The 20,467-nt window shown below is 48.8% G+C and overlaps 1 protein-coding gene across 1 annotated transcript in view; it reads right to left on the bottom strand.

Moving 5' to 3' along the window:
* Positions 1-20,467, bottom strand: part of LOC113407584 (rho guanine nucleotide exchange factor 11-like) — a 48,839-nt gene that overhangs the window by 12,114 nt on the left and 16,258 nt on the right. The window contains exons 2-3 of the mRNA XM_026656232.2: positions 2,467-2,499; positions 877-968 (exon numbers count right to left, since the gene is read on the bottom strand). Coding sequence (XP_026512017.1) covers positions 877-968; positions 2,467-2,499 — 125 coding nt within the window. The remainder of the gene's footprint in view (positions 1-876; positions 969-2,466; positions 2,500-20,467) is intronic.

Here is a 20,467-nt window from a genome sequence, read left to right as displayed (position 1 = left end):
TCATTGTCCCCATTTTACTGATGGGGAAACCGAGGCACGGGGAGGGCAGCAATTGGCAGGCAATCAGTGGCAGAGATAATAATAGATTCCTGGGGTCCCAACTCTCAGTTCCCAATTCTACCCTAGACGAAAGGTGTAAGTAGCCCCATATGAAGGGGTAATTATCACAGGCCTGGAAAACATCATTTTATCCCCCATGACTCCCCCCATCACGGTAAAGGGCAGGTGAGCCGTTCAAACCCACAAAGACTAGAACAGCTGATGGCTCATGAGGATGCCCCTACCCCACAATGTCATTCCCAGCCTGCCCTTCCCCAACTCCAGAGCTTACTCGGGATCGAACGTTTCTTTCTAGAAAATGACGCCCTCTGGCTCAATCAGCCGTTACGGGTCCAGTCCAGGAATCACCAGGTGAAACTGTCTGGCCTGGGTGCTGCAAGAGGCCCGACTAGACGTTCCTTCTGGCCCTATAATCTCCGAGTCTGATAACAGGAGCTTCACGCTGCGCAGAGACACACGTGCCAAAGCCTCCGGCCACCTGCATCATGACCTTCCGGACAGCTTCACCTGCGTGCCTGACGCTCCCGTGGTCAGGGCGCTCACCCGGGACGTGGGCAACCTGGGTTCTGTTCCCTGCTCTGCTGCCGCGACCTTGGGCAAGTGACTTCCCGTCTGTGGGCCTCAGAATTCCTCATGCACCCAGTGGGCAGACAAGCCCTGCCCCACCTCCCGGGGGGATCAAGACTGTCACAACTGGGAGGTGCCGAGAGATAACGGCGATGGGGGGGCAGAGATGTAGGCACGGCAGCCAGATGGTACAGCCCCGAGTCTGCTGTCATAGCAACACAGAGCGGGGAGGAGAGAAGTAAAGGCTACCTGTCGTTTCAGTGCAGTCAGACGGCTGGCGGCGGTGCCCTGGAGACCTGCGTCCTGTAGCCGAATCGCCCAGTGAAGACAGGCTGCTTAACCTGAAGGGAATGAGACGGAAACAGTCATGGAGGAACAAGACTCATCCTTCCACTTACAAGATGCCTCCTTCTAAGGACGCAGCAAGCCCCAGCGGTAGCTCTCACGGCGAGCGATCGCTGTCTGTTTCCCCCAGGGCGCTGGGCCAGAATTGGAGCTGAAGGACCCTTCTCCCCACCGCCAAAAGCGGCCTCGAGCAGAGACAGCCAGAGTCCCAGGGAGGGCGCTACGCCATGTAACCCACGTGTCTGTTAACCCCGGAGGGATGGGAAGCGTTTGGTTTCCACAGAACATGACGAACAACAGAGAGATGCGCTCATGCAAACCACACGCACTGCACAGGAGGTCAGCGTCAGAGCTTACCAGGCTGCAATGGGGCTGATGGAAGAAGAGAACATGAAGCAGCGAGGAATGAATGAGAGACAATGGATAGTTACTTTCTTTTTTTATTTTTGGTGCTCTTGCTATTCCCGGCCGTTCTGTGATGGGGGCGGGGGCTGGATTGAGAGCCCTGCAGACCAAGGCGGGAAGAGGTACAACAGCACTGGCTTTGCAAGTTTCCCAGAACTCTCCTACTCCCACTCCACGGCCCGCTCGGTCCTGGCCAGCTCTCTCTGCCTAATGCCTATTGCTGGGGTGGGTCGGCATGCTGTGGGCACACCTACCCAGCTGGAACTGGACGGAGTCCCAACAAACTCTTCCCGCAAGCCGCCGGGCGACCTGCAGCCGTGACCCATGGCGAAGGGGAGAGTTCACTCGAGTTATCTACCCTGGTGCTGACGCCTCTCTACCTAGCCCAGCTTGAGGGAGAGCAGCCACTCGGGAAAACAGGCAGCAGCGCTATCTCGAGTGTAACCTGTCCCAGCCAATGTGAGTTCATAGCACCACGGTACTCGAGTGAGGGCAGGATTCGAGATTGGGGCAACACCTGAATTAACTGCAGTGAAGACAAGACCTTAGTACCCTACTGCCCCCAGCCTGGGGCCAGACTGGAGCCAGGATCCTAGAAGGGAAAGGCCCCATATCCCACCTCTCAAGTCAGCCAGTTCCCCCAGATCTGGTGCCAAATTGGAACCAGGACCCTATAGGGGAAAGGCCCCATATCTGATTCCCCAATCTTCTAGAGCCAGCCACTCCCTCCAACCTGGTGGCATACTGGAGACAGCACCCTACAGAACCCTATGGGGGAAGGCCCCATATTCCATTCCCCAATATCCCCGGGCCAGCCAGTTCTCCCGATCTGATGCCACATTAGTACCAGGACCCTAGAGGTGAAAGACCCCATTTTCCCTTCCCTGGTCCCCCTTGAGCCAGCCAGGTTGGGGGGGTTGTTGGTTTTTTTGTGGACAACATAAAATGGCAGAAGAAAGGCCAGGAGGACATTTACATGAGAGCTGATTGACACCAAATCTACCTTCACTTTGAACACAGGGGCTTTGACAAAGCGAGTGCACCACAAAAGAATGGGATTCTGTCAGCCCGCCCCCAGCCCCATCTTACCTGGGCAGGCGAGAGTGCTTTTTACTGGCTGGCCTGTTGCCCAGGAGGGAAGACAGAAATTGACACCAAAGACAAGGACGGTGGTAAAGATGGCGCATGGTCCAGAGGACAGCATTGGGAGGGGAAGAGGAGACAAATAGATAAAAGAGACAGATGTGTAATGGATGACACAGCTGTAAACACACTCAACACTCAGGAGAGGGGACGGACAGACAGCGAGAGGCAGATGCGCTGCTAGCCCTAGGCTTCAGAGTCAGAGCTGCAGCTTCAAAGCGCTTTCTACCCACCAGCCAGAGTCTGCCGACCCGGGCCGGGAGGGGCTGCAACATACCCTCAGGGACCCAACAGGGCTCCTTTGAGGAGCGGAAGGGGAGCTCCCCCTCTGTAGCCAATTCAGCTCTTGACCTCTGCGTTCAGGCGGACAGTGGCAAGGGGATGCCAACAGGCGTCCACTAGGGACTAAGTCCCACCAAAATCGTTTCCCGCAGGGCATTCAACAGCCAGATGGGTCCAGCTGCCTTCAGATCCTCACACAGGCCCCGATCCCGCAAACACTCACGCAAGTGCTTACATTTTATGCATTAGAGTCGCTTGCAGAAAGTGAAGTAAGTGCTTGTGTCTTTGCAGGGCTGGAGCCAAATTCCCTCTGACCCCTTCCCCACGCATCTGTGCGCTGACCACCTTCCCAGCAGCTGATCCTTCCTTCCCAGGCCCCAAGAGCGACGCCCCTTCCCTTCTCCCACCCCTTGCCCAACGCATCTAGTCCGCTCCAGGGCAGGACCGTTTAAAAAGGAGCAAGACTGTTGTGGCGGACGCAGGCAGCGACAGCTCCAGCAAAGGGCGCTGAGTGGTCTCCGTTACGACCCTCGCTTTCAGGCTGGAGTTTTCCAGCCTCGGGGTCTGGCTCAGAGTGCACAGAACCAGAAAGTCTGCACCAGATTCCTTCGACTGCTTTGTGCACGGAGGAGGAGGAAATGCAGGCTGTCCTCACTGGGACAGAATACCTTCGCCTTTGGGCGCGATACGCGACTGGACTGTCTGAGAAAACATGTGTGACCCTGGAACCGGACACTGCATCGGGAGCACACACCCGCAGGGAGGCGAGGGGACAGGTAGCGGGGTGATGGTGCAGGAGAGGACACCATGGGTCTCATGAGCACACACCCGCAGGGAGGCGAGGGGACAGGTTCCACAAGTGCCCGCCTGCACGGCGGGGGTAGGGGGCAAACGACAGGTTCAGTCTGAACTTGGGCGGTTTCCCCAAGCGCTTACGCACACAGCCCCAGCCTTGATCCCGCTGCCAAGCGCCGAGAGGGGCGCTGCCCTCCAGCGCGAGCAAGAGCAGAGACGCAAGCTGCAGCACTAAGTGGATCCCTCCTCTCCGAGTGGCGCTGAGCCACCTGCGCGCCTGCTCCCTTGGGGGCCTGATCCAAAGCCCACGGAGAGGATCCCACCGACGTCAGTCTGCTCTGGACCAGAAAGACAGGGGACGGGAGGGCTGCGTCATGGCGTTTCTACTGGGTCAGCACCTGAAGGGCGACAGCAGGTGGCACGGCGCTAGGTGCTGTACGGACATACAATGAGCACCAAAGAGCTTACAGTCTAAAACCCTGCAAACGCAAGGGCCTAACCCTGCCAATCCAGCTGCCCGCCTGCCGCTTAGCAGGGGTACCGGAACGGCTGCAGCGCTCCCATCAGGACACGCCCTGAGTTTCCCCCCGTGCTCCCCACTAACGGTTTTAGATGCTTTTGAGACTCTCCTCCCTAAGCTCCTAAATCCTTTGGGTGCACTTCTGAAAATCCGCACCACCTCCGTGCGTTGCCCGGCACACTCACGGGCGCACCCCCACCCACACGCACGCCCTCCACGAGGCAGGATCGAGCCCGTTCTCCCGCACGCAGACCTTTCTTGAAAAAGCAACACCACCACCGCCATCAACAAACGCACATGAGTCAGACAGCAACCATCTCACTGAGGCAGACAGCAAATTCCTTCCTTCCTCGTCGGGCTAAATCCACACTTAAAAATGAAAGCCAGAAAAGCGGGGAGAGCTGGGGAAGAACTAGTGAAACTCGGTAGGTCTGGACGCTGCTGCGGAGTTCTCAACTCCTCCCTAGGAAAAACACCTCCTAGGTAAAGCCAACAGGACCTGATGCTCTGCTCAGTGGCCGAGAGGTCAGGGCGGGGCGTGAAGATGCCTGTAAGCCACCTTTGCTCTCCCTGGATTCTGGAACCATGCAGGGGTCTGCCTGGCTCGTGTTGTGAAAAGCAGCCGCAGAGCCACGCAAACTTGCTCTTTGCTTCTAATACAGTCCCTGGGAAGCTGAGAAGAGCGGTAGTGCAGCGCGCTCTGGCCACAGCCCCAATCGGCCCCCCAGGGACTAGGCACAGGTCCAGAGCAGAGCGCTTATGCCAGCTCCACACAAACTGTGCAGGGGCCCTGCACGTGGGGGACTCTCAGGGAGCCAGTTCTGCCCACTTGAAAGCCCCTGTACGTTGCTAGGACAGCCTACAGGGACCACAGCGTAACCGAAAGTCAGGCCCACCAGATCTCTATTTTAATACACGCATTTGACTCCTGGGCTCTGTACTCTGCAAGTCCAAAGCAAGGACTGGCATTAGCTCTTTGGGATGTGTGCACATATACACGAAAACAAGAAGCCATTGCCAAGTTTTGCGCCGGATTGGTGGAGTAAATCCCCAGGATCCGTCCCCCTGCAGCCTGCTCGCACCACACCTCAAGTCGACACGACTGTTAAAACTCCATTTCCAATTTGGCAAGGTCTTGCACATTTTTTTTTGGCCCAGACAAAACACAAAGGCCCAACCTTTAAACTTTTGCTCATGATCGGCAGCAGATGGAATCCGGCTGCCGTCCGCAGACCGTGCTAACTGCATGCAGAAGGCACCAAGTATGCACGGGAAAAACTATTTCTGCTTCGGCAGCAGTTGTAGGGCAGTAAAACGTTCCATTGGGGGAAAAAGGGAGGAGAACTACAGAGAGGTTCATACCGGGAAGAGGAGGAGAATGTGACCTACTGCTATGGAGTAGGTGGGAAGAAGCGTCCTCTGCTTACAGATGAAGGGACGGAGACCAATCTACGGTATTTCCATGGTGCCTGTTCCCACGGTGTGTAACGCTGGGGTAAATCTAAACTGCACGTGCTTGTACCTCCCAAATGTGAAGTTACACCTGGCATCGCCTCAGAGGAGTCAGGGCAGTGATAAGAAAGCAAAGCCACCCGGCCACATTCCTGCATGAGAGGATGGCACATTCCCAGGAATGTCAAGGTGAAGGGCCCACTGATCAAAGCCCAAGTACAGAGAAACACTGGGGGGGGGGGGGGGGTTGCCTGGGCTGGTCAGAGGTGCTGGTCTGACAGCTTCCAAGCACTGTCGTCTGTGCATCTATAACGCATGGACACCACAAGCAGCGGTACACACACAGGCCTGGTCTAGGCTAGAGAAGTTACTAAACAAGAGGCCCTAACCACTGACCTAAGAGACCTGGGTTCTAGCCCCAGCTCTGCCACTGACCTGCTGCGTGACCTTGGGCAAGTCACTTCCTCTCTCCGTGTCTCAGTTTCCCCTCCCACCCTTTGTCCGTCTCATCGGTTGAGACTGTAAATTCATCGGTGCAGGGGCTAGGTACATACAATGCACAGCTGGGTTCGATAGGCTCTACTGTAATAAAGCTGTTTGATCTACTGGTGCAAACCCCTAATGCAGATGAACTTGAGTCAGTTTAACCCTGGCTTAAAAAAAAAAAATCAGTTCAGCTTGCATCAGTTAAACCATCGCAACTCATGTAGTGTAGACAAAGCCACGCCACCCTGCTCTGGAGAAGGAGTCCCAGCCTTGCCCACTCCGTACTAGGTCTCTCTGCCAACCAAGGAGCCCAGTTAGTGCCTTGCCAGCTGTGATGCAGACACTGGAGTGAGATTCACCCAATGAAACAACCACCTGAGGAGAATGACTTTTCTTCATTTCAATGTATTCAACTAGTTCAGTTCAATGCCTACAGGTGGATAAAAATGGATAAAAAATGGATTTTAAAACAGATTTTTTAAAATTTAAATTGCATTTTTCATGTTATTTAAATTGTAAGAAGATTTTTCTTTTTAAAAATAAACCTGTTTAAAATAAAATCTGAATGTCATATAAAATATGTTAAGGCCTTAACTTTTCAGAAACTCTTAAAGCATTTAAGTAAAAATATAAATATGCTGGATCCCTGAATCTCTATCCAAAAACTTTAATTTAAAGGCTGCTTTTCTATATAAAAAAGAATTAGGGGGCTAACATCTAACTTTTGAGGTCAAGCTTTATGGCACAATGCATCAAATACTGTACTAAGGGCTTGATTGGTATAATACAAATAAATGTTATATGCTGTTCTGTGTGTATAATTAAATTCAGGTTACCATCCTAATGCAGGCTTGACACAAACCATGAACAAAACATTAATTATCTAGTGAATAAGCAATAAGGCATTCACCATTTTCTAAGATACTAAAAATATACTTTAATAAAATTAAATTAATAAGAACCTAAACCATTACGCCATATAATTGCTTTAATAAATGCATAGTTATAATGTGCCCCCTTAGGTAGCAAAAAGACGTACCAAATCTAGTGGAAACGCTCTATTTCGTCGTAAATCAACATGTTTTAATGGTTATATCAACCAGTGAGAATGCACCTTTCTTTAGAAAATAACTGAAGTACAAAATGCAAAAGTTGATTTAAACCAAATTAAACCAATCAATTATTTAAACCAAGGCTTTCCACTTGGTGATTTAAATCAACCCACCCTGAATGACTAGTTCATTCAAATCAGAAATGCGTCATTCACCATTTTCAATATAAGAAAAAATGTACATTTAAGAATCTGAATAAATGTAAGCTAAGCTATATACTTGCTTAAGTAAGTAGGTCTAGATAGAGCATGAAAAGCTGCGTAAGACCCATGTATTATGAAATTGTGTACATCAACTAGCGAGGCTCTTTCAGTGGCCCATGCCACTGTAGTATCCTGAGACTCCTCAGACGCGTTTGTGCACATGGATTTAACAGACCCAATGAAACACAGATCCAGATCTAAGCAAAGGCCTCCCGAATTCTAGGACACTGAAATTCTAATTTACCATTTCACTGCTGCCCTCATCTCCTCCAGTTCTGCTCCGTAGACTATCCGTGCACTGACTGAGAATAAAGACCAGCAAATAATTCATGGCAAATAATTTGATCCGTTTCATTTTTGGCTGGCCAAGAAGAAGCGAAATTCTCATTTATTGATGATTGGAAACTGGTAAATTACTTCCTGAAACAGCTTTGAGACTGCAGGTGAAGGGTTGGGCGTTTGACCTATCCAAAAATAACTGGTCAACTGAGTGACCAAATAATGTCAAAAATGGTCACATATTTTAAAACACTATTAGAACAGTAACAACAGTTTAAAAACAAAAAGGAGTAAGATTTTATGGTCTCCACCAGGATGACCCTTAGATAGCTACTTGTGCCTAATTTAAAAACAAAACAAAACACACAGTTGTTGAAATGAGTTATTTCAACTCAGAAAAATGCAAAATTTTGAAATGAAGTTCTAAAAAAAAAGGATAATGATGATTATTACCTTTTTAGCAATGTTCAGTCAGCATTTAACAGGGAATGTTATCCATGTGACAAAAGAAAAACAAAGTGAAACAAACACAGAGCAACTAGAGAAGCAAAGTCATTTTTAAATGCACTTATGTGAGGCAAGTATCAGAGGGGGAGCCGTGTTAGTCTGGATCTGTAAAAAGCGACCAAGAGTCCTGTGGCACCTTAGAGACTAACAGACGTATTGGAGCATAAGCTTTCGTGGGTGAATGCCCACTTGGTCAGACGCATGTGAGGCAGGCAGCAGGCCAGATCTCCAAGCAGCTTAATGGTTGCGCATCTCTTCTCATTGTGTTGGGGGAGGAGGTTTAACAACTGTGAACCCTCCTCCCCCTCCCCACTCCCTTCCGTTAGTCGGTTAGACTGTAAGCTCTTTGCGGAAGGAACTTTGTCCTTAAGTTGTTTAATGTGCTTTGTAAACCGCCATGTGGGTTGATGGCCAGGTATACAAAGAAAGAGATTTATTTAGATACGTTTGTTGTTGAAGACTCCAGCCACTCGGGATGTTCAACGTTCAATTAGTTCACCTTTTTTCCCCGTCAGGTGGCATTAGCATGTAGCAGCGTGATCAAGCCATTTAAGAAGGCTTGATGACAGATGGCACCATGATGCAATCAAAAACATAGGCTGCCGCCTACATCAGGACATTCTTGCTGGAATATTTGACTGTGGTCAAACAATAGGGTGTCAATTGACCAGTCATCTGAGATTATTGGACTGGTCAATTGACTGGCTTGCCAAGACTATCCAGCTTTGAGTTTGCTGAGAGTATTTAAAATCCCCAGGATGCTGATTAGTTTTCCAAGTCATATGGTATCGTGCCTGTTGCCCGACTGGATGATTTATGCAACCAACCACCAAGGCAACCCTCAAATTTTAACAAATCTAATACAAGGTTCAAAATTCATTTTCAGCAAAAACCAGAGCTAAAAGTTCAACTTGTGAGAGCATCCATGCTAGGGAAGTTTGAGCACTCAAATGCGTGCCGAAAAGGAACACAAGGACCCGATCCAAAGACTAGTAAGTCGATCGGAGCCTTTCCAGTGATTTCAATGGGCCCTGGGCCTAGTCTACAGCTAAAACTTAGATCGACCTAGTTAAAAAATTTCACACCCTGAGCACCATAGTTAGGTCGCCCTAACCCCTGGTGCTAGCTCAATGAAAGGATTCTAGTTACCACTTCTTGGAGAGGTGGATTACCTACATTGATGGAAAACCCCTTCTGTCGACACAGGAAGTGTCTATGGGTACGTCTACACTACCCGCCGGATCGGGGGGCAGCGATCGATCCAGCGGGGATCGATTTATCGCGTCTAGTCTAGACACGATAAATCGACCCCCGAGCGCTCTCCCGTCGACTCCTGTACTCCAGCGCCGCGAGAGGCGCAGGCGGAGTCGACGGGGGAGCGGCAGCAGTCGACTCACCGCGGTGAAGACGCCATGGTAAGTCGATCTAAGTATGTCGACTTCAGCGACGTTATTCACGTCGCTGAAGTTGCGTAACTTAGATCGACCCCCTCCACTGTAGACCAGGGCTATGCTAAGTCAGTACAGCAGCACTGTAGAGGCAGTAGAACAGACATACCCTGGGTCTGCCCCAAAGGACAGGATACATGCAGCAAGATAAAGTTTTTCTGCGTCAGGGAATCAGTCGACTACTGAGACCTTGTCTACACACCAAAAATGTTGTACAGGTTTAACTACAGCAGTGCAACCCTCTTCATGTGGATGTCGTTATACTGGTATAAAGATCCTTATCCTAGTACAGCTTATTCCTATGTGGGAAAGAGAATAAATTATGCCAGTATGAGGCATCTTTATACCAGTATAACTGTATTCATACTAAGAATTGTACTGGTGTAATTATATCAATAAAAAAAAAGCCACACAGCCAAGCAGAACAGTTACCCCGGTACAAAAACCATGCGTAGCCCAGGCCTAATTTGATGGAGGTTTGAAAGATGTTTTGGGCAGGTTATTACATGACTGTCCACCTTACTCCGAAGCAGCAGGTACTGGCCACTGTCAGAGATACTATCCTGGCAAAATGGACCACGGGTCCCATCCAGTCTGGCACTTCTTGCATTCCTAAATGGTTCAACAAAGAGGGCTGAATCTAAATTCACATGAGTAGTCATGGATCTCCCCCCGCAACCAACTATCCCACCTTCAAGAGCCACTTGAGACGGAGCAGGTTCACTAATAAAACCACGCTGCCATCAGCCGTGGCCACCACCACCTCCTCCTGCCACCAACCACACCTAACGGGATTACGCAAGGTCACGCTTGCGTACCAGAGCCCCAAGCATCACAGAACGAGGCGAACAGCAACTGGCAGAACCGGGAGATAAATGACAAAACCCAAACTATCATAATCCGCGCAGAGGTGAGAAACTCTGGCTCCGGCTGGAACCACAGGGCTCGCTGCAGGTCAGAAGACTAGTGCAAGCCCCGGAGCACTGGAAAACAGCGTGACGCCTGGAGTGGGATCTCCAACCAGAACCATGCCAAGCATGGACCGGTATGGCAGGAGAACTACAAAGGCACACAAGCAGGACCTGGTCCAAGTGTACTGAAGACATACTCCATCAATGGAAACACTCTTGTGCGCTGTAGTGTAAATGTATCCTCGGTTCCTAAGTGGGCTCTGACAGACGAGCTATTTGGCCTTGGGCAAGACGCTTTTCCTCTGAGCCTCAGTCCCATCCCCCGCACTTTCCACCCCTTGTATGCCAGGAGGAGGATAGGAGGACATTCCCCTTTTCCCACGGCGCGATCGTGAGGATCAATTAACATTGGGGCAGCAGTCCCAGGATGCCCTGGGGACGAATGTCCTTATTAAGCATAAAGTAACAGGGATAGTTTTTTTAATCTGGAATAAAACCCAAACAAAAAAAACCCAAACACATTAAGTCCAGAGGGAAGCCAAATTGGGCATATTATCAGGACGCGGGGGGTGGCGGGGGGGAAAGAGCCACAGCGTTGGCTTAGGCAGCAACCACAAGCTAAATACGAAACCACAGGAACAGCCGATTCTCACCTCTTTGTGCCTTTGCACATTGTCAATCACCAAAAAACCAACCCCCTAGCTAATCAAGAAACTCCCCAATCCCCCTCACTCCCGGCACACGTAGAATCCAGCCGGTACATTAGCAATAACCTCTGAACCACAGGGGTTTTTCAAAGCAATTCCACCCCCTTCCTTACCCCTACCCCATCCTGAGGGATGGAAAGTCATAGTCCATTGAAGCATAAACTCTGCTGCTGAAGCAGATTTCCAAGACGACATGGCTCCTTGAAACCATAATTATAGGCGAGTTCGATGCAGGGAGGGTAATTCCATCCCCGTTCCATTGGATCAGCATTCCCCTGCCCCACTCTATGCCCTCCTCCCCCACCCCCGGTGGCCAAGTCAGAGCGCAGTGGGTACTCCTAATTGAAACTTCTATCTGCTGCCTAACGCACACAGCTGGTTAGCATCCTCTCTTCCCCTTCTGGCACTGGCAGTGCTAGCAGTGAAGAGAGCCCGCCCCGCCCCGGGCCCTGGGGCGTATGGAGTCAGCGGTGCCCACTGAGAGAGGGGTGCTGATGGCCGAGGCGTCGACGGTGCCGGGCTGCCCAATGCGTTCAGAGCAATTTGATCCCGTGAGGACTCTGGACAAGTCTGTGCCATTCGGACAACGCCCGGAGGGGGAGGAGGGAAATCTCAGGGCCTTCTCTCAGGCCTCCTGGCCGCGCTGCTAAATATGCAACTGTCCCTATTGCTTTAAGCTTAACAAGGTGCTACCACAACGCAAATAAATAATAATGTTCTTCTAGGACACCTGGGTTCTGTTCCCAGCGCTGGCTCTAGTCTAGATAGGGTGACCAGACAGCAAATGTGACAAATCGGGACAGGGTGTGGGGGGTAATAGGAGCCTATATAAGAAAAAGACCCCAAAAATCGGGACTATCCCTATAAAATCAGGACATCTAGTCACCTTAAGTCTAGACGATGGGAAACTCACTTCACCTCTCAGCTCCTCACCACACATCTCTGATGTGAGCACCATCCATCTCGTGCCAGGAAAGAGGCAGGAACCCTGTGGAAGTGGTAGTATATGGGCTCACGTAACTAAAGCCTGTATCATTAGGTATACACATAAGAGGGCTGAATTAAGGGTGCACAGGTAGAAGGCACGCTCCTGATCCCAGGGTGACCCTCCTGCCAAAATTCAAGTCCCTGTTACAAAGCTCCGAGGGACTAGAACCTTTCAGCGAAACGGCTGTAAGAATTTAATAGAGGGAGTAATAGTTGTTTTGGCCAACTTCCTTCTCAGAAAAAGCTGAAAGATTTTTGCTTCATCTTTTCAGAAAAGGTGACGCCCACCAAGGAAAATTGCAGCCCGGATGGTTAAAGTTTGGCAAAGTTAAAAGCAACTGAAATCAGGGACGTATGAAGAGTATCGGGTGACTTTAACTACCGGCAGCATTACCAGAGCTGGCCATAACACTGCTCCAGGCTGGAGAAGAGAAGCAATTCCTCCCGCTACGGTCTCACCTTCCCTTGCTAGCCAGAGGCACAATGGCAGATTTTTAAGAGACAGCAGCTTGGTACCCAAAGCACAGGCACCTGTCAGATATCAAGGAGGATATCTTTAGTGCAGCCCAGACCTTTAAAGCCAATCTGCCACCTTAAGGGCAGAAGCATGAGCCTGCCCGATGCAGCAGATAAGCAGTCGCTCAGATACCATGGTGATGGGCACAATATAAGAATCTAAACAGAATCAGAAAGACCCCTGGGTTCTATCCCCAGCCCTGGGAAAGGCGGGGATAACAGCTGGGACCTCGGAGCCGTCAGCCTGGGGATTTCTAGTCTCAGCTATGCCACCAACTCGCTAGGAGGGAAGCTCACACCTTACATCCCTCTCCATGGGGATAATGATACTGACCAGCCTTTGTGAAGCGCTTGGAGATCTTGGGATAAAAAGGCCCCAGTGCAAGTGCCACGTATTACATTATTTTTAGGCAGCCGGTGTAAAGAACCCCGAGTTCACAATTTACCTACAGCATCAACTACAAATTGAGTTAGGAGAGAAACAGGCAGAGTTACTCCTGGCAAATCAGACGATGCTGCTGTAACGGGTGGGGCGGGACTGGTACAGTGGCCCTGATGCAATGGCTTAGGCTGTGACATTGGGGAACAAGGTGGGAGGGAAGCAGATTTTAAGTCTCACCTACTCTAGGATCGTTATCTCTTGCTAACAACAGGTGCCGCATTGGGTGCGGCTGAACACAGGGCACAGCCGAGGACAAACCGTGCTGAACAGAAGGCCACACAAAAGCCACATCTAAATGAGAAAGTTGCACCAGCTTAACCGGAAGGTGAGATGTTTAAACCGGGCAAACCCCTGCCTGGCCATGCTTACTCCATTTTAAGATGAACCAAGTTGTGATTAGCTTAAACCCGCTCCTAACTGACAAAGTCAATCAAAATAAGCCTGTTTTAAACCAAATCAGTGTGTCCACACAGCCTTTTGCACCACTGGGACTAAGACCTGGTCTACGCACAGATTTTATGCCAGGATAACTATTTTGGTTAGGGCTGTGATTTTTTTTTAAAACCAGTATAGACATGGCCGTTCAACCCCTGCTGTGGACGCAGTTTGACCAGCACAAAAGGAACTTAAACCAGTATGGCTTATTCGTCTTCCTGTATAGGACTAGTATACCAGTATAAACATCTTTAAACCTGTATGACTGCATTCGCAGTAAGGGATATGGGTGTACAGCTTTATACAGGTGTCATTAAAGCAATGCAAAATGTAGCGTGCTCTACACATAGCTCATATACCGGCATCACGACATCGGTTAGGGGAGTGATTATTCTTTTTCTCAACACCAACACTGACCAGGCCTTAGAGTGCTATGTGAAGCCTTGTCTACACTAGACGAGTTTGCTGGCATAGGTATCCGGCAAACCCTCCTAGCGTAGATGCAGCTGCCCCCTGCATAAAAGTGCTGCATAGCTTACACCAGGGGTCGGCAACGTTTGGCACGCGGCTCGCCAGGGTAAGCACGTCCCGGGCCAATGGGGGTGGCGAGAAGCCGCGGCCAGCACATCGCTCGCCCGCGCCGCTTACCCTGGCGAGCCGCGTACCAAACGTTGCCGACTCTTATGGAGTCCTCTGAAAGGGCTCGATCCAAAGTATCCCAGCCGAAGAGCATCACTTTCCTTCCATTATGACATCCAAAAGCATGGGCGAAAGTTACGTACAGCCTGCTCCCGACACAGCTTGCCGCGTTGCTACATTTCGGTCCCGTCGCTATTGATTTTCACTCCTGCGGTGTGCCCTGTCCGCAATCTCATGGATAATGGAGGTTATTTTCCCGAGATGCTTTGATATCGACCAGTGGATCTTTTATCTTTCAACCATTTATTTCAGTTAAGAGACTCCTTGACGGGGCATCAGCATCCTCAACCATTCTCACGCCTTCTGGAGTTTCTGACCTTCCAACTTTTCAGCCTCCTGACCCCTTTATAAACCAACGTGTGATGGAATCCACTGAAAAGTCAGTGTAGTGCCTTGCTTTCAGATCCTCCTTATAAATTGCATTGTTGAACTCAATACCATCCCCACATTAATGAGGAACTGGAGTGTTCCCAGCAGAAATCTCTGGCCAACGGGGCTCTGGCAACCACAATCCCACCATGAAATTGCTTGCACCATTTCCCTGAAAGACATTAGCTGTAGTGGGGAAAGTCTTTTTATGATGGGATAAGTGCGTCTACATTAGGGCTTATACTGGCAAAGCTGCATCAGTTAAAAAAAAAAAAAGTCCACCTAACCCACATGGCCTCGCCCAGGCACACTTATACTGACATCAGAGTGCTTTTGCCACGACAGCTTGTGTTTTGGGGGGCAGTGGCAGCATAAACTATGGTAAGTGAAGCATTTTTATGCCGGCATAACCTGCATCTGCACTGGTATGGCTTGCTGGTATACTGACGCCAGCAAAACTTTTCTAGCGCAGGCAGGGCACAAAAATGAAACCCTGGAGCACAAAGAGGCTTGAGATTCCTTCAAGATCGACTGGATCATGCAAGTGTGAGGCCATAGTTTCCAGAGGGGAACTTACTACCTAATGCGAACTGGCATCATCTGAAGTCACTTACGGACACACCCGCGCCGTCTCTGTGTTATTCTTGCATCTGGGCATCATACGATCTTCCCTTATTAGTTATATAATTAGGGTTTCTTGTTTGAGGTTTTTTATTTTTCCTGGTTTTAGAGAGTTATTTTTAGGCAAATTACAGTTCCGTTTTTTTCAGAAATAAAGATGTTTTTCATCAATGATTCTTAAGAAAGAAAATGATTTGCTTTGAATGATATGAAGAGTGTTTGGAGTCCTCTAACGTCCTGCCCTCCAAAGAATCTGGTGCTAGAACAGGGAAGCACCACTTTCATTACAAATTAAGCATGGACCCATGGGTCAGAGATGGCAAGGTGATCCTTAATAGAGCCCGTTTCTAGACCCCTCCAGGCCTTATATACAGTAAACAGTCCCTTGAATTTGCACCAGCCAGTGCAGCGACGCAAACATAAATTCAACTCACGCTGGCATCCCACCACCCACCACTGGATCAGCCTGAGCTTCCAGGCCACTTTTGCGGATATTCCAGGTAAAGCCTGTTGCAATAACCCATCAGAGGGGTCACAGCAAATGATAGCTGACTTCTTCCAGCTTTCCTCCAGCAGTCTAGACTCTAGATTATGAATGAGTGTTGCTAATACCAGGGCCAGATCTGCAAGGTGCAGAGGCCAGCAGGATTTGACGACAGTAGGAAAGGAGGGCCTACAGCACCTTGAAAGGTATTGGCCAAAGCAAGAACAGAGACAGATTTCTCACCAGTACCACAAATCCTCAACTCCACCCTCCTTCCTTATTTCCCCTTTGGCCCATCCAGAACAGCTCCCTAGCTCTCCTCCTTCGAGAAGGACAGCCTCTTCTGATCACAGCCGACTGCAAAGCCAGAGCATGCCTAGAACCTTGTGTTAGAGCAGACTTTAAAAAACGAGAGAGGGGGAAAAAAACCACCTAAGGCAAAGAAAATGCGTCCGTCTCAGGAGCCAGAGCGGAACAAATGCTGCAATTAAAAGATTAAGAGAGAAACAGGATCAAATCCTCAAAGTGGGTCAGTCTCCAGCTGGGGCTTGGCAAACACGCAGTTTGAGAAGCTGGGATTTTTTAAGTCCCTGGCCCCGAGAACCACCTCCTAGGAAGAGAAAGCATTTTACAAATGGGCCAAAATAAGCCTGTTTTAAACCAAATCACAGTGTCCGCACGCCCTTTTGCAAACCTTTGACTAAGCCCTGGTCTACACATGGATTTTATGCCGGGATAATTATTTCTGCTAGAGCTGCAAAGTTTGGGTTTTTTTAAACCAACGTAATCCGCAGTAGAATCCCTGGCGTGGACACAGGAACAAGTCAGCCTGTAAAATGTTCTCGTCTGTAAGTTACGGGAAGGTTGATCAGGACTGATCACAGGAACAAAAATGAAAGCCACCATTTAAGAAGAAATAGCTGTCATTTTGGGATCGCGCCTTGTCATTGCTCCCATCATGTATTGTCCCAACCCAGATCAGAGACTGGGCTATAATATTAAAGTTGTTGGCACCAGCCCCACCTATTGACAAGGCAGACGTTTCCCCTTATACGATCCTGTTTTCAGTTGCTTATAAAACTTTATCAGACTTCAACCATTCAAGTTTTACGTACTGTGCGTCTGCCTCAGGCTGAGTATTTTGGGGGCGGGATTTTCAGCGAGAATGGTTGAGGCATTTCCAAGAACAAGGCTAGGGGAAAATATCCCTTCTTTCGCCAGGGCTACAAATTCTGGCAACTTTTTCTTTGAACAGGTTGAGCACCCCAATGCTTTGACGCAGTGGCTGGACCTTTGTGTCAGGGATGTGTCTTTTCAATCCCCTTGAAAATCCTCCCCATTTGGCCAAGTTATAAATCTTCATAAAAACTGCAATTTTCACATGCTCAGTAGACACTGGAGATTTTAGCAGCTACAATATCTGGATGTTCTGTCTTCACTCAGCATGCTCCATCCAATCATGGCTCCCAAACCCGACTGGACATCTTTAATTACATGATCACATATTATTTTTTCCACAGCAACCCGGTTCATTCATTGCACATGATGGCCCAGCTCTGGGGGTTAATCAGGGTTGGGTAGTGAAGGAGGCTGTTGTCTAGAAGATCCCTGCCTCAGATGTTGCAGAAGTTGGAAGTGAACGAGGCAGGGCATTGCAGCAAGAGAAAAGTTAGTCTTGTGGCTAAGGGAGTTGACTTTCAATGCGACTTATGCGCATCATGGTTGGAGGATGTCAGTAATTCAGGCAGACGTTAGGGATCTATTGCAGGAGTGGGTGGGTGAGGTTCTGTGGCCTGCAACGTGCAGGAGGTCAGACTAGATGATCATGACGATCCTTTCTGGTCTTAACGTCCATGAGTCTATGTCATGTAGGTGCTTTTGTGAATTTTTCCCCATCTTCTACTACGCATTTGTACAGCAACCAGCACTACAAGGCCCCAATTTCAGCTGTGGTCTGTAGGCGTTCCCAGACTGCATAGCCCACCTTTCTGCCAGGCCATTTGGGAAAAACAAGGATGGAGAAAATGATGGGTTTGGATGTGAGTTTTATCTAATGGGCTTGTTTCATGGCCTCTCTCTAAAACTGTTCAGGGATGATGCGCAGGGGAGTTTTGTAATTATCTGTCTGGTTCTTAGTTTCCATACAAACAGAAGTAGATTTACATTTTGGTAAAGCAATGCCGTCAATTTAAAGAAGGGTGGGAGGGAATAAAATTGCATATGGGAGCATTTTTTTTTCTTACTATGGTTTCACCACATATTTAGGAGCCCCTGTAACTAGACTCAGCAGGATTCGATTTTTATCGGTAAATGTCGATTTCGTCCATATACCCACAAATCAGTGCAAACATATTTTTTCATTGATAATCATCAAAACTTACAGAATGGCCACATAAGAAAACTGCTGCTTGAGAACTTAGTAGAGTTCGATGTAAGGAAAATACTTTGTACCTTCTGACAGGTGATGCGACAATTTGTGTTTTAATGGTTACAAAGCTTTAGCTTTTCGAATCTCAATGTCTAGTGTCATTATATAATTGTCCGACCCTTCCACTGACTAACCCTCCTCCCCCCGCCCCGACATCTCCAGCCGACTTAGCTACCACCTCCCGTGGAGGTAGATTTATTATGCCAACGGAGGGCTCTCTCCGGTCGGCACAGAGCGTCTTCACCAGCCGCACTACAACGCGCTTCCCATATAGACTAGCCCTAAATTTATTTTAGGGCATTCAACGGTATTTTGGCTCTAGTCCATCAAGGCACTTAAGCATGTGCTTAACCTTAAGCTCATGATTAGTCCCATTGACTTCAGTAGGACTGCAGTATTAGGGTCCTTTATACCTTTATGAGAATGAGCTATTTTGGTATAAGGCACTTTTATAACTGATAAAACTGTGTCCACACTAGGGTGGGTTTAACAATACCCTTATAATGAAAGCCGCACTTGTGGTTCGACAAGGCCTAAGATAGAGATATTTTATAGCACCTGTTTATTAACTTTAAGTATCCCCAAAAAATAAAAAACCTCCTTCTATGGCTGAAGTTTACAAAGCCACCAAGGGGTCATGGATGCTCGATTCCTAGTCTTTTTTAATAAATCCCTTCAGCCATTTGGAAAATGTGTCGAGCACGTGGCAGGACTGGGCCCAGAGAATGCAATGAACTTTAAAGAGATTTGTTGCTGGGAGCAGCTAGTTAATACACCTTCCCTGGAGTTCAGAATTATTTCGTCTGAAATTTAACAATCGCACACCCTCTTTCCCCCGCCACCGGTCCGAGGGCTTGTTTACACACAGACATTGCACCAGTTCAACTAAAAATCTGTTTAAAAACTGATTTAGTTCAGACACTGCAAGCCGCTGGGTGGACAGACAGATTGGTTAAAAACTGGATAGAAAGTTTGGGGTGTGCCCTGTGAATTCGACAAGCTACACCGGTGTAAATGAGGCTTAAAATCCATTTAAGAGCATCCTCGCACAAACCTGCCTCTTGAAGCCAACGGAGTTATGATGTTATGGGCAGTACTTAGCACAGAGACTCTGATCAGAGCCTCTGTTATCACCCACCATGCCTGTCACATACGTTGCAGGTTCTAGTCCAGGTAAGGTTCTAGCCCGGTAAGTTTCTCAAAAGGTTGCTGCAGCCTAAGACGGGAGGAGCAGGTTGAAAGCCACAGGTGAGGTTTTCTGGATCAAGAGCTGCATAGTCTCTGCTTTCCAGAGGTCATGAAAGATTAGAGAGCAGGCACCCAGGAGGAACAGAGGGACCTGCAATAGCCAAGGCAGGAGGTGATAAAGCATAAATAAGTATTTATGCCATAATTAGATATGGTTTGCAAAGCACTTTGAACATGAAAGGTGCCACGTAAATTCTAAGTATCATTATTACTACAAAGGAAGCCAAGTTAGATTAACAGCAACACCAAGCGATTTCCATCCACAATGCTCAGCACGCGATACAAAAAATGGGTAAATGTCATTATTCCCCCCACACACACACACACACACACACACACCCAGCTTACACAGATAGGGAAACTGCGGCCCAGAAACGTAGCATGACTTGGTCGAACTCCGTCAGCAGGGACCACACGGATAGTTGGTCCACAGCAGGCTCGTGCCGGGCAGATTCACACCCCAGCTTGTTGCAAACTAAAGGTTCATGGAGACGAGCCCTAAGCGCATCCATGCACTAGTTTCACTAAATCCGTTTAAAACGCCCCTTGACGTATTGTTTACACACAGTTTTTATACTGATAAAACTATACACTGAAGGGGGTGATTTTCCTACTGATACAGTGTTACTGGCACAAGCCCTAGTACGGATGAAGTTACACTGGTGGTACAATGTGTGTGTGTAGACATGGGCTTACGTTAAGCTAGAGCAATTTGGCATGTAGACGAGCTCCAGAGGAGAAATCAAGCCCCAGAGCGATGCAGAGGGGCTTACGAAATGACAGAAAGAGGTCCCAGCCCCAGAGAGCTTACAATCACCTTTACATGGTTTATTACTTCAAGTTGTTTAACCCCTTGCTTAAGTTTTTCTGTTCAACACCAAGGGTATATCCACACTCCGGAGACGATCCAAGCACAGCTATGCTGACATCATCCCATTGCACAGACATAGCCTACACTAACGGAAGGGATTTTCCATCGGTGCAGGAACACCGCCTCCCCAAACAAAGCTCGCTAT

Source organism: Terrapene carolina, unplaced genomic scaffold (assembly GCF_002925995.2).
Source record: "Terrapene carolina triunguis isolate 2854851 unplaced genomic scaffold, T_m_triunguis-2.0 Scaffold227, whole genome shotgun sequence".
NCBI lineage: Eukaryota > Metazoa > Chordata > Testudines > Emydidae > Terrapene > Terrapene triunguis.
This window is presented reverse-complemented; position numbering and strand designations above follow the sequence as displayed.